Raw genomic sequence first — 15,230 nt, 5'->3', positions numbered from 1 at the left:
GACCTCTGAAGCCAGGTCAGGAGTCTTCAGAGGTGTTTGTAGAAGACTGCTTTGGGTTTTGTCATTACAGACTGCCTCAGTGCAGCTATGTGAAGATGATCATCCACTCAGTCATGAATGCCCAGGGACTGCTTTTCCAGTGTGGTGGAGGGGGTGATACTTCTTTGCCCCTAACTCCCCCAGCATTGGCACAGTCTGCCACAAGTCCTGAGAGCTTTTTGAAGATCCTTTGGTGAAGCAGGCTGTGTCAGTGAGGGAAAACAAGGAATCGAAGAAGAGAGAACAACACACCAGGATTTCCTGGCAACAAGCTCTAGAGGACACCACCTCAGAATCTCCTAGAGGCGTAGCAGAGTAGGGAAGAAGCAGCCTGGATGCAGAACTTCCCCATATTACCATTAACCCGGGAGAGCTTTATCACATCATACAGAGACCACCATTTCGGTGGCCAAAAGCTCACTGAACAGCAGCTCTTTCTGTTGGTAAGGACATGAACTGCTACCTCCTTCCTACCCACAGACCACACACCACCTCCTGGCAATTACAGCAAATACCTACATGGGACAGAAATGCAGTTGAAGGTTGTGTACATCCCCTTATAAGAAATATCTGGGATACTGACTAAAGCAGGAGGAAAAAAGCTATTAATTGGGAGCTTTCTGAGAATACAAACAACACTGTACTGGGCTAATACCTCTCTTATACTAGATGTAGATAACCACTACACAACCATCACTCAGCACCATGAGAAAGTGATTCCATTTGTACACATTTTCTGTTACTGCATGTTCTAAACTGATTAAAAATCCTACAGAAACAGACGTGATAAGATTATTTTTAATTTGGGAAACCACAAAACACCCCTCTCTTACACAGAGTTGTGAAGCAAACAACACCATGCAGAATGAATTCTCCGTTTTCCTGTTAGTGGCATTTTTTTTTTCCTTTTCCCCTGTTCCCAGTTCCATAAATTAATCAGTTGCTGATGCTTAAAGTCTGGGAAGGAGACAGTTTTTTTTATTGCAATGGGATACCCCACTGTAATTTTTCAAGATGCAGTTTGTGCTCTCCCATTGTATGCTGTCAGACAGCACCACACAGACATCAGTATGTGTAGAATTCTGCACACTGAAGGTATCCTAGGAAACACTGTAGCTCTTCCTAAGACCATCTCTGTAGCTCTTCCTCCTTTCCCCAGGTAGGTGAAGATGTACCCTATTATGTCCCATACTGCAATTCCTGCTTCTAGCTGAAGCCTAAGTGATTCCCTACCTCTCTCTTGCTACAGCCTTATAGTGAGAAGCCCTGCCCTCCCCAGAGTTAATCTCTGTGCTGTGTCTTCCAAGCACTAATCTGCAGTCCTCCTCACTGAACCTGTTTAAGGGAGGGGAGGAGATGAAGCAACATTAACTTCCTGATCACCAGGGTAAGAATAGTGCCCATTGTCCTGCCATGCACATCTATTATCTCTGAAGTTTTTCAGTGAGCTTTCTATGAAGGATTTTCCAGTAAAAGGCACTGTGTTGTAATGATGCTTCTAAAGCTTTGCTTTAATTAAGATAATTAAGTACATGTTAAAATACGTGTATCTTAAATAGCTATCACGTTTATCTTCTTCTGGCACATTTAGAGGCAAAATTGGAAACCAAACAGAAACAGGCTATACAAGCAGCTAAAAAAATAGTCAGCATCATAATTCTGTTTTCCCAAAGTTAGAAACATGCAGGCTATTGGAATGACATTCGCTTTAGCAAAGCAAAAATGTTTGCAACTAAAAAATGTAAAGTAACTCTTCCTTTTGATTGTCCTGCAGAACAGAGTCATGGCCCAAAAGCTGTCAGTTCTTTGCTGTTTCACAAAGAATTCAACATTTCTTTTTTCCTTTAATCAACATACACGCTTCGATCTCATTATGGCCCCTATTCAGAAAACTGTGAAGTTAGCTTGTTATTTTCAGAGCTGCACTGAGGGAAAGAAGGAAAAAAAGGGCTGTCCAAAAAAGAAATGCTCTTCACTAACCAAGAGAGCTGGAAATAACAATCACAGGCACTTCATAAATTAATAGACACTGAATTGTTTTAAAATATGGTGGAGGTTTCAAACAAGGGTGAAGAGTTTGCATTAGGCAAACCGTATTAAATCAGTCAAGAATGTCCAGGGTTTTTTTAAGCCGTCCTTACTAGAAAACACTTGTTATTTTGAGTCTTTTTTCATGGGAGTTGTGTTGTTCTTATTCTACAGGAAGAATTACAGAGAGTCCTGCCCAGCAGGAGAGAGATTTCAAGCTAATAACATCTCTTTTAAAGGCATGCTTTGTCGTGAGAAACCTTGATGCCATTGATAGCACACTTTCTTACACTTTATCAGCTCCTCAAACCAAAAATTCCCACATCAAAATACCTTCCCTTTTGTTCCTGTACTGCAATTCCACGGTAAAATATTTGCTTTCTGCAATGGCATCTATAGGATGCTGGTCCTGAAGTGCATGTCTTCCCCCCTCTCCTCCGCCTTTTTCCTTAGCGCTTACTTCACAATAACTCCAGCGACTAAGACCTACGTGTCCTTTGAAAAAGAGAGATAAGGAAATCTGTCTGCAAACCATGAAGTTCAGCCACTTGTTTGGTCAAAGCGAGAGCCAACAGGAATCTGACCTTCAAGATTAAAATCCACAAACTGAGATTAAATACACAGGTCAGAAAGGAAAATACCTCTCTGTGAGCTGTTTAGCACATATAATATGAAATTTAAATTCCCCTAAGTTAAAGCAATACTGTTATTACACACTCTTAGGTGAACTTTCTCCCTGTCCTACAAACCTCCAAAAAGATAGTTCTTAGTGCTTCTGTTTTATGGGCAAAGAAGCAAGGGATAATGGGAGTGATATGACAAGCATGAGGGCCGAGAGTGGTGAGGACAGAGAAGAACCCAGACCTCACATGGCAGAGTGGCTTCGTGCACCCTATGTGTATTCTGAGAATGTGACTGAACTGAAAAGATGCCAGAAAAGCCACAGATATTTGACTTTTCTTTAAATAAGACATTTAAATATTAAGTTTTGCAAATATCTCAAAAGCAGAATTTTGCCATTTGCATTCCACAGCAATGGAACTGGATGAGGGCACTTAGAGACAGGTTTTCCAGGTTGGAGATAGTCAACTTAAAAATATTTTTCCATAATGTACATAATAAGAAGTCTGGGAATGAGGGAAAAAAAAAAAAAAAGAAAAAAGAAAAGGAAGAGGAAGGGAAGAGAGAGAGCTCATGCAAGCAAGAGAGAAATGTAGTGCAGGAAAGATGGAAACATTTCTTTAGGGACTAGTTACAACCAACAAGCCTTCTTAGACATGCCCATCGACCATGTAAGCATATTCCATGTGCCGGGCTGATAAAGGAGGGTTGCAGCTGTTTTTTTCCTTGTCTTCAATAAGGGTACACAACATTTAGAAAATAATCTGCAGGGGAAGAGCTGTGGCACAAATAACATTTATAAGGCAATCCTTTTTAATGGAAGAAATTTCAGAGTCCTCCTCATCTCGCAGTCCAATCAAGGGTGATATGCATTCAAAAAGTGAATATTAAATATGCACAGAGCAAACAGAACAGGGAAAAAAAAGAATATTGAAATAATTTACATGCAATCAAACTACACTGAAATTAAGTTTTAATTGTTCAGTATTCTGTGATGCATATGCAGATTTTAAAGTATTCAGAATATCAATCAAGTGTTTACTTACATCAATCAATTGTATTTAAGCATACAAAACAGATGATGAAAATATGTTCAATCAGCTACAGCTCCCAACATTTACTGCAGGGTTTACGTGATCACTTTTAATTCAGTTATTTCATTTAATATTTCAATTTAATAGCTCATTCTTTCATTCAATTTCTAGGCATCCTGCCCATTTCTTAGACACAATAATAATAATTATTCATAAAAGGAGCCGTTTCCCATAAGTTCTCATATCAGCAATTTTTGGAACAGAAATGGTTTTTGTGCTTTTTTTTTTTTTTTTTCCCTTAAAAAAAAAAAAAAAGTTATCATCTGATTATTATTTTTTTCCCTTTCAAATTAGACAATATTAAAATAAAGAACGATGTCTGTAAAATGACTCTGAACTCTGTTCAGTGAAATTCTGAGCCAGAACCATTAGATTATCTGGTTAAAGAATGTAAAAAGTGTGTGGCTAGGTTGCTAAGTGGTTGATTTTAAATAGGAACAGCATGGTTTTCAACCAATTAACTGTTGGACATAAAGCTGACTTAGACTTGTAGTCGCATTGCAGAATACAGCTTAAACACCTTCAGGTATAAATGCTGTAACTTCAGCTGTCCCCACTAGGACAGCCCTGAAATTCTATTGACCTCCAAGTAAATATTTTGAATACCCAGTTTTAAGTCAGATATTTGCAGAGAACTGAAGGTAGGCCAAAGACCATGAATATTCCAAAGAATCTTTTTCTCTGCCATCAAGCTGAATTTGAGCTTCAAACTCTGTGGTTTGGTGGACTCAGCTTCATAATTTTTGAATGTACTTGATATTCTCATAATATTTGTTCAGATAAGGCGCTATCCCAGTACAACTGATTACCACTGACAAATATAAATTCATTAATGGATATCAGTGAAATGCAAATAGGTTATTATTTCTTTCTGTTTGGCACCACAGCATGTGCAGAGACATAACGAAAGCTTGACTAGAAATTGAAACTGTGACTGCTGTTTTTTAAAAGAAGATATTCTGTGAGCAGAAAACACTTCTTTTAATTAGTTTCCTACAGCTCCTTCTACACAAGGCTCGGCATAGTTACTAAGCTCCTAGCCAAAACGTGCTCTAGACAAGACAGTGCCCTTCCTCAGCAGGATATTCTCAGCTTCCATCCAGCGATGGCTGGAGCAAGAATCAATGCAGACTGTTTGGTGTGAAGTAACGCATTTGCTGAATGGCAGAACATAATTGATGAGCTTTTGCCCATTCTTTTGGGATGGCGATAATTACTGGGTCTAGGTGAAGTACTAGATTTGGGGCCTGAGCCTCTAAAGGTCCTATATGAATGTTCCTCAAGTAAAAGTTCATGAATAACTGAACAAATTTCAAGTAAGCATAAGATACCTGAAGCCACTCCAAAACCTCTGCTACCGGAGCTATACTGTCAAATTGGGTACCTGCCAACATAAGGAAGTACATATACAACTTTATAGATTGTTGGGCATAGAACCAAATGCCTTTCACATCAAAGAGTACCCTCTGGTATGGAGTAAAGAAATAAACAAATAAAACAAATTAAAAAAAATAGGAGGAAAGAGAAAGCTAATAAGGGGAGCCAGACAATATGACTCCCTGGCCAGAGAAAGCCCTGGAGTGCTGTACCAGGTGGTGAATCTTGAAGACGTTCCCAGCCTGGAAAGAAGAAAAAACATCTTACCCTGTGACTCTTACCCTGTAGGACTCAGGTCTAAGAAATCAGATGTGCTTGTGAGGAATAGTTGAGGTGATTCTGTTAAGCACACATGCTGCTTCTCAGAACAGACTTTGGGGCTCAAATTAAAGCTGATCAGGCACTTTCAAGTCAGATTTTCAGGTGAAGAAAGATAATTTTTGACTAGTACGAAGGTAGCAGTTAACCTTTTACAATACATATTTAGTAAGAAGCAGTCTAGATGTATGAAATACTCTAGAAAATCTAGTAGCTCTAGCTACAGAAGTGACATCATTTATTTCTTGGCCTTTGCTCAAATTACTATAAAGGAGCACTAAAGGAGAGTCCTATGTCTAAGCCAAAGAAATGTTATTTACCAGATTATGATTCTATGAACATTTGTTGTACACTTACCATTTGATGACTATCAGTCATGTTAGCAAGGGTTCCTGTGGAATGGGGTTACCATTCAAGAGGATGACTGTTCAGGAAACAGCAATGTTTTACCATATGTAGAATAATTCCTTCCTATATGTCAAGTGGTCTAGGTTTTTTATTACCAGTTGCTATTAATGTCTGGAGAACAACAATTTTTTTATTACTATAACTTAATATTACATAAATGGAAACTAGGATGGTTTCTTTCTTTTCAATCTGCATTCTGTTCTTTTCTCTTCTTGCAATGTGTACTTCCTTTGAATTTCCCGCACTCCGTATTTCCTTTTTCATATTCATTTTCCTTCAAGCAAAAATATTTTGTTGCCATAGCAATGTTTCCCTGTGTTACAATTACTTCACAGGTTTCCTTCAGGTTTCTGTATGCTGTGAGTAACAAACACCACCTCCGTCTCACACCAAAACCCCAATCCCTTACCACTCAGTAACTTCTTAACAGCCTGCCTTTATCTTTAAATACAGACACACTCTTTTAAAGTACTTCGGGCTAAAAACAGATGTTAATTAAAAATGCTGATAAGAGCCAATGACACCTGTTGTTTCACATTTATTTTGCTCAATCCCATATGTTAATTCCTAGCCTTTACTGCATTAATTCTTGTTTTTCTTCTGTCCCAGCTATATACCTTTTACTCTGGCGATTGTGTAAATTTAACAGCATGCCTGGAAAGTTGTATTTTATTGAGCAGACATATCAGCATGTCTATACACTAAAGACAGCTCTATAACAGAGGCCCAGTATCATTGCAACGGTTAAGGATGAGTTGCTGCATCTATTATAAACCTCTATTGTATGTGTGTGATATCTCTGCAATTTCAATCCACAGCAGATGGAAATTTGGTATTAAAGTTAGGAAGAACATATCCTTTTCCTCCTTGACTTTCCACTAGGTACAGGGCCAATTCTCCCTTGTGCCTGATATTAGATAAGATGCATGCTTTTAGTGCTAAGAATTCTCAGAGAAAATACATTAGTTCAATATTTCCTAAAAACTGGATGCCTAAGGATAAATACCTATTTATTAAGTCCTATTGCAGGACCAAACCTGTTGAGTTACAGCTCAGTTACAGCATACTTACATATTCTATTTAGGTTTGTCAATACCAATACTTTATCTTATACTAAAATAATGCAGTGGGAACATCCGTACAATTTCCACACAAAAGAACTCCAAATACAGAAAGAAGAGCCAGAAAATACTTTTTCTAGAACCCTGTTGTGTGAATTTGGGCATAATTTTGAGGAGTAAATGGAAAACTAATGAGTATGTTCTGTTGTTTTCTTTTTCTCTAGGATATCACATACAAGAGCAAAAATTGTAAGAATGACTATTTGCTTAGACCAAAGACAAATCTAACATAGCACCATAGGTAGGCACCTAGGAGAGAATACAACAATTGGGCAAGCCTATGGTGATGTTTCGCTTAACAGTCATCAATAATTTGTGGTTCAGTGATACTGAGCTAGAAGTGGTTTCTACACTGATATGACTCAGTCAATTTCTCTTTCCTGTATTTTCCCTTTGAACTCATATGCAGTTCTACCATCCATAACATCCTGTGGTAAGGAGCTTCACATTTTAATTATATGCTATGTCAAAAATCACTTCATTTTGAACCTGCAATATGCTAGTTTTGCTTGATGACCCCTACCTTTTGAACTAGAAGAACAGCAACAGTCATTTTACTGTCCTCTTTCTACCTAACTCTGATGATTTAATACATCTATATCTCAGTTCCCTCTTCTATAGGTTGAGGAGTTCTATTCAGTCATTCCCTTCATGCCTTTAATCACCCCAGCTGTCCTATAGCTCTTTGAGTTCTGCTACATCCTCTTACGTATCATAGAACTCCAAAACCATACACTAGATTCATGATTCAGCTAAAATGAAGTTCATTGGGTTTTTACTACTTTTTTTTTTTTTTTTTTTTTTTCCCCCCCTAATAATTCCTGGCATTCTGTGCTTGTGTTGAGTGCTGAACTGACCATCAGTTATATGACTAAACTTCTCTTCACAAACAATCTCAGGCTCCAGCATTTTACACATGAAGTTGTAAGTCATGCCTTGCCAGGTACTTCACTTTATTTACATCAAACTTTGATTTCTATTATTTTGACACTGTTACTGAGTCCCGTGAAGTAATTTTGCTGTTATTTTTTGCTAATCTGAATAATTTATGATCATTAGCAAATACTGGCCCCTTGCTATTTGCTCCTTTTCCACATTACTTATGTGTACAGGTCCTGCAAATGTCTAGCATGTCTGCCTGCATTTGGTGACTTCTACTCAGTGAGACACTGATCTTTTACTCTGTTTCTTACCTTATAATGAATTACCCATCTGGAAAAGGGTTCTCTTACCCTTTGGTATCTTCATGTTTTTAAGACATTTTGGTGAGAGACATTCCAAAAAGGTCTTCAATGGTTCAACGGTTGTGAAAAGAAACGCCCCTGCCCACTCTTATCCTGGTCAACTAGTTAGAAGGGGATTTCAAAAGAGACCTGTGAGCCTACCAGGTTTCTGTATCTTTCTGTGAACCTTTCTTCAAATATTTTTGTTAGGCTTTGTTACCTCTCTCCTTCTATTACAGAGCTATACCTGAGCACTTCTCTTTCTGTTAACTAACCAGTAATAATGAGATACAGGAGCTAGACATTTGCAGTGCAAATCATTTCATTAATCTTCAAATAGCTCATTTTTACATGGCTGATCAGGTAGGTTTCCTTTATAGTTAATTGACAGAGATAGGCAGACATTTGATTCTTCATGCTTATCATAGATATCTTCCTTCAATGGGATTACTCATCCTCTGGGTGCTCACATCCTTCTGCTAACCACAGCGCAGATGAGTGCGTAGAACATCCAGATGCTACATGATTGAGTTCAGACAGGTGAGGTGAACTCCCAGGATGCTACATTCAGTTATTGGACAATTGACTATTGCTGACTTTTGCTTTAAATTTTACTTATTGTACCCTATCCTTAAGAAGTTCTTAAGAGAAATAAAATGGAGCTCTGCATTTGAGGACAGGAGTCTAGGGTTATATGACTGTTAATTGGCACTTCTTGGAGGACACTGAATGCAAGAGGGAGAAAACTAAGAAAAATGAGGCTCTTTTAAGGGAAAAAAGAAAACCAAACAGGCAATTTTTGCACACAAGAAAGAGATAACAGAATGCCAAGGTATGTTCTGTTCTGATCTCACAAGCAGAGCTTAAGACAGAATACTGTCAGATAGTCCACACACAAGGAAATGAACTGTGATAGTGAGGTTCAGGAAGGCTCTGAAGATGAATGGAAGGAAAACATCATGGTAAAGAGATGAAACATGAATCAATGTGGGAAGACTGCAAGGAAGAAAAAACAAACAAACAAACAGCAGCATAAGATAAAATTCCTGGTCAGAACTTCAAGAGCTATTTGAGCGTCAATCCAGAAGGAGACATCATTTGTGACTAAGTTGTTGAGGAAGGAATAAATGATGAGATATAATGAAAAGCTGAGGTTTGCTTACTGTGGCAGCTTCAATATGAAGCTATGTTGGTATGAACTTACTCTTGGGTTTTCATCCACGAATATGGTATATTTTTGTATTGTTTTTACAATTGATGTAGGCCCAAAGCCTTTTTTTTTTTAAGTGTAGACCCAGGTGTGGGGATGAGGCAGAGATTTGGAAGAGTTCTGATACTGGGATCACCAAGTCAGTTGGTGGCTGGGGGAAAGTTGGTCCATTGCAGAGTAGCTCTGGGACTGTTCTAAGTGTGCCAAAAGGGCCACTTGTCCCATCTTCCAAGCAATGTCATCTATTTGGTTCAGCAGAATATCTTGCCCAGATCTCTGATGGAGTTTTCTTTTTTTTTTCTTCAAGGGATTTTGTTCCCAAGCAATGATGTCATGTTATTTGCATGTTTTTCCTGATACTTTGCTCAATATTTCTTACATTGTAATTGTCACTAGAATTGAAGCCATTCCTGTGGCACCTAAATATCTAACTGAAAATGAAACATGTTGTGGAGGTGGTTCAATTAAAAATAATAATAATTTTTTAAAAAATCATTAGCAACACAGGACTGAAGAAAGCTATTCTAAACTTTTCCTGAGATTTAAATATTTCTTTAACTAAAAAATTATCTAGTTCCATTGAATAGGTGGCTTTATTTCATGTTTCACAAACGGGTCAAGAAGCATGACCAGGGGATCTATTCATATGCAGGTCCATCACAGCCATTGAAGTTCTCATTTATCAGTGCCATGGAAATACGAAAACCTTTGGTTTTGATCGTTCTGGCAAGATGACAAAAAATGACTCTTCAAAGTTCTCTCCAGAAGGTGCTACTTTAGTCAGAATACTGCTACTGAACTAACTCCTGTGGAGATGAATTCCGCTCATGTGGCCACCATAGAGAACCTGACTGACAACAGTGGTCATTTTATCTGAAGGCATAATTTAATGCCTAATAGGTTACCTTATGAATATAAAAGACATTCTCAGTCCTGAACCATGTCATCATTAATGTTTATACATATTTAGTGACACACTATGTACCAATATAATTATAGATTCCACTTTTAGGGTGCTCTTTAAAAGGATCATAAAAGCTCTTTGCTGACTTTGTCCCTCACTTCCATACAGTTGGCAGCAAATGGAATGAGAAATTATTATGAAGTTTAGGCATTTTCTCACCTTTTTATTTGGGGGTTCTGTTTAGGATGGAACACTCACGGCGCACACCATCTTTGCAGATTGCAGGTTAGAGACGCAAGAACCTGTTACAAAGGGTTAGTTCATACTGTGTAAGTGATCTTGCAGCATAGGGGAAGAGCTCTATTTTAGTTTCCCAAAGGTTGTCTTGGAAGTAAGTAATAACTACATCAAATAGTCATGTTAGGTAGTATAGCAAAGCACTTCACAACTCTTGAATAGCAAAGTGATTCACAAAACCTAGTACTGGTTAGAAGCAGACATCCCTTGATGCTAAGGATCACCTACTTTTTCCACCTCCTGCACTTCATGAATGTTCTGCCCAGCATGTAGCTCAATTCTTTGCATTTAAGCAGTAGTATCTCACACTGAACACTGGGAAGAGTACACAACACTTCTGAGAAGGTTTGTGAAGGAACAAAACCAGTAACAGCGGAAACACATCGTTTTCAATTTTAAACTCAGACAGAGCAGAATATTTCTGTGAATATACTTAAAATTATGTCAGTAGATGTGATCAGAGCTACACTTTACTCTTGAAAAAGACAAACACATTATCCTGGTATTTAGAATAGAGCTTTGCTTCATGAGGAATTGTATTTGTCCTTGAAGCTGGTGGAAAAGGGATGGATGATGGAATTATCAGATGATAAGCTCCAAATCATTTTGCTTTTAGTGTTTTTCCAAGAAAAGACAAACTAAAACAGTTCCTTAAATTGTATATTCAGAAACACATGAACAAAACAGAAGAAACAAGGAGCTGCACATTCTAATTCTTATTTTCCACCTTCCCAACTGCATTTCAGCCTTTACTTGCCAATCCAGCCTTTGCTTCCAGCTCATGCTATGTTATATTTTTCCACTGTCTGTTTGGAAGAGGCAGAAAAGTTTGAATAAAACAGGGCAGGCATGTGTTTGTGCCTGTGTGTGTGTGTCAAACAAGCAAGATAATTTCATGCATTAGAAAATACGGCAAGCACAATTTATGAATGCTTGATTAGAGTGAAGCAAAGCCATGAGTCAGCGATGCCATAGTTAACGAATGAAAAACTATTCCATCTCATTCCATGTTCTGTACACGGCCAGATGAGGCTGTTACACAGAAGCAGGAGGAGGTTGTGCAGCCACTCCCCCATTACACAAATAAACTTAGTAGGCAGCGCACAACAAAAGGGTGGGGGCAAGAAGGTTACAGCTCCCCAAGGCTTCCTAATAAATCCAGCTCTGCTCAACATTTTACATAATGACATAACGCATTATATTATTACAGGTAGTGACATCATAATAAAATACAGAAGTGCTGCTCAAGTGGCAAGGAACACCTAAGATATAGGTTTATACTTATAATTCAGTTCCTGTTTTTTTTTTAAATTATATATAAGAATTAAAAGTGAAAATTATTACTAATTCCATATGTACTGTTGTAATGGATTTTTGGCATATAATTAAGAGGCCTTTAATTTTAAATTTGTATACTGAATACCTGTTTTTGGAGATATTCCATATTATTTATTCAGGGCCTACACCAGAAAAGATATGTATCTCTGTTTCAGAGCAAGCTGAAGATGATGCCCATCTCAGCCTGCTGCACCAGGTTCTAACCCATCTTGTACCACTGCCTGTAGTTACAGAGCACCTTCACATGGTTCATAGGATCTACCATCACACCGTTCATTATTCTGAGGGGAAAACTGATGGTAGAAAAATACTTAGCCCATAATCTCACTGATAATGTGAAAATGGATGTTGCCAGTTACGTTCAACTTTATATAAAACCTTTCAGCTTTCAGTAAAGATTAAAATCATTGGCTCATGATTATTCTGAGGTGAGGATAGCCTTTTTGTAAAGGTGACTGTATTTCTCAATTCTAGTAAGTACAGACACTCACACCTTAAAAACTACAATAACTGGCACCTTTTTGGCAGACTCAGCAGGCAGGTCAAAGATTGTCTCAGCATGTAGAATGAATTAATATTTCTCTCCTAAGAGAGTGGGTCCTTGTAGAAAAGGCTTAAGGCAGATTGGTGGGGCATTCAAAAAAAAGGGATTTGGGGAGGTTGGGAGGGGGGTGTTGTTGAATACTTCTGTTTATCTGAGCGTTTTTCAGATTTAGATCTAGGAATATACAAGCATTTTAATATTTTAATCTTGTATTAAAAACTCCACTCTCTTCTGTCCGTCCCTTATGCTTCTGGTCTCCTCTACAGCCCAACAAACATCCTACATTGTCTTATTCTGTTTTGATCTCCACTCCCACTCTACCTTTTTGCATTACTCTGTGTGGGTCCCTTATCTGTCTCTAGTCCTTTGTCCTTATTTCCTTATCTTTTGCTTATGCTCCTAAGTTCACTTTTCTCACCCTTCCAAACCCCCTTCTGAGTTTCTGGCTCTCAGTGTCTTTCAGCTCCTAATCTCCTACATTTGCCTTCTGTGTATATGTTGCTTGCTTTTTTTCTGAAGCCCAAAGCATTGTGGATGACCCTACAGTATCTTGGAAACACTTTTTCAATCTCAGCCACACAATTTAGGAAGCACTGTGTTTCTTCCATTTCTTGCTGCAATAGGGAATGAAGTGATTATTTTGCTTTTAGGAGACATGTTCACAAGAGGGCAACACATGTCCCCTAGTGTTGCATCAAGTCAGCACGGACAATTCACAGTGCATCTGCATTCAAGTCTTCTAGTTTTAATTTTGCTATTACTTTGTTTAGTCCTGCATACACATATGTGATAGCACAAATTCACTGTGAAAAGATTCATGAACTATCCGTAATCAGCCTGCAAGTATTTAGTGCTAAGTGGATATGGTTAAAAAAGAGAAAGGATTGAATAACAAGGCATGAGATAGAGAACATGTAACTGACTCTAGATGCAGCCTTCCTGACATCCACATTGAGTTGCCATTTCTGACAAACAGGTATTGAGGAGACTACTCAGTTTCCACTGTCCTGATGGGTACGATATGATGATCCAAAATGGCAAGAGCAGAATTTTCTCCACGCTTTTGTTCCTGTTCTGAGCCCACACTCATAAATGCAGATTGGCAGAAGTGGCTAGCCTTGCCTGGCTCCTCAGAGAAGGATATAACAGCAGAGGCTGTAGCTTCTGCATGCCTAGACAAATTAGTGAGCATCGTGCTTCCCTATGATTTTCCCAGACACTGGGAGAATTGGCCTAGCTGACCTTCTATCTCCCAGAATCACCCAGCTGCTTTACCATTTCTCCAACAGATCAGCAGCACTCTCTCTTTAGCCTACATTCAAACCATTCTGGTCACTTAAGAAAACATCTAAAAGGAAATAAATACCAATTAAGGCACAGCCACTTTAATAAAATAAAGATCATCTCTGGACATCATTTCCTTGCTTTATATCAGATAAATCTGCCATTTTTGAACATTTCATTTTGTACTTAGATTATGTCTTTTCAGATAAGCTTTTAAGCATTACCATCTGTTCTGCAGCAATCACATGATCCTATCACTTTGGTTCAGTTGAATACAAATCCCTTTGACAAGAGGGAAATGGCAAAATTAACACATTCATTTGTTTCAAAAAACCGCCATAACAGTAGATTATTCAAAGGCTGCTTTATAAAGGAGGTAAAAGACATGGGGAGACTCTTCTACACATCTCTGGTCTGTGTCCCATTCTGCTCAGGCAGCACTCTGGCACTGAAGTTTCTTGTCTGCTAGAGAGATTGAGACAGCGTTTCAGCTGTGTTGAGCAGCCCCAAGGGCTGAAAGCGCAGCCAGGGCCCCATGCCTCTGCATGCCTGCTAGCATTTTGAAGCAAATCCTGAGTCAGAGGGAATACACCTTTCTCCAGCAGATATAAGTGCACTATAGTTACTACACCTCTCAGCAGTCTCTGAGGCATTCTTTCCGAGTCTGTTCTCTGCAGGCAACTGGCCCACAGCCATTACAGTTGGCCACGGCAGCTACAAATCTTCCCTGCTGGTTTCTAGGACAAAGGCAAGAGCAGAGTTTGTACCTGGTATTGTGGCCACATCTATGAAGAAAACTCCATTAAAGGCCGGTACGCATTATGCAGATATTTGGAACACTCTTCTACTTAGAATGATTTCCCATGAGTACGGACCCGTTTAGCAGGAAGATGATCCTATTCAGACTCAGTAAAGATTTATAAGACAGGATAAATTATTTCCTTTAAGTTTTGGGAGAAACATATATTGTACCATCAAAATAACTTGCAGTTCCTGGATTTGCATACGTAGATGATGTGCATAATCATTCTAGAACACAGAAAAATAAAGCACTGCAAGTCTTCTCACCATGTCCATCCAGACCCCCCCTCAACAAGCCTCTATAAACACATGGGTTTTTATACAGAACATAATTTCTCCATATCTTCATTTGCTTAATAATTCTCAGAGGGAATGTTTCGTTTGTAGTTGTGGCTGAACACATGAAAAGATTGAACTGCTGTATGCTGATATTTAAAGTAGATCAGAATTTATGCTATTGACGTACCAAGGATACAAGGAAAAGTATAGCAATATATCAGGGTAATATGAATTTTAGCTGAATTTGGTATTATGACTTCTCTATTGTTGGATAATTTACAGGTGAAAGAAGCATTTCATTTTCTTGTATTTTGATGGCTCAGACTTTTAGATCTGAAACTCAA

The 15,230-nt window shown here is 38.4% G+C and overlaps 1 protein-coding gene across 11 annotated transcripts in view; it reads right to left on the bottom strand.

The window, feature by feature from the left end:
• WDPCP (WD repeat containing planar cell polarity effector) overlaps window positions 1–15,230 on the bottom strand; it is a 131,477-nt gene that overhangs the window by 36,638 nt on the left and 79,609 nt on the right. The window contains exon 14 of one of the 11 annotated variants that reach the window (XR_001553691.2): window positions 10,563–10,645. The exons of 9 other annotated variants lie outside the window; for them this stretch is intronic. Coding sequence is in view for 1 of the 2 variants with exons in the window: in XM_015856584.2 (XP_015712070.1) it covers window positions 14,441–14,543 (103 nt within the window). In the remaining variant the exon portion in view is untranslated. Of the gene's footprint in view, window positions 1–10,562; window positions 10,646–12,077; window positions 14,544–15,230 lie in introns of those variants that run through there. One more of the 11 variants, XM_015856584.2, reaches the window with a different exon arrangement.

This window comes from Coturnix japonica, chromosome 3, assembly GCF_001577835.2.
Source record: "Coturnix japonica isolate 7356 chromosome 3, Coturnix japonica 2.1, whole genome shotgun sequence".
NCBI classification, from domain to species: Eukaryota; Metazoa; Chordata; class Aves; order Galliformes; family Phasianidae; genus Coturnix; species Coturnix japonica.
The sequence above is the reverse complement of the archived record's forward strand: the minus strand, read 5'-3'. Positions and strand labels throughout refer to the sequence as shown.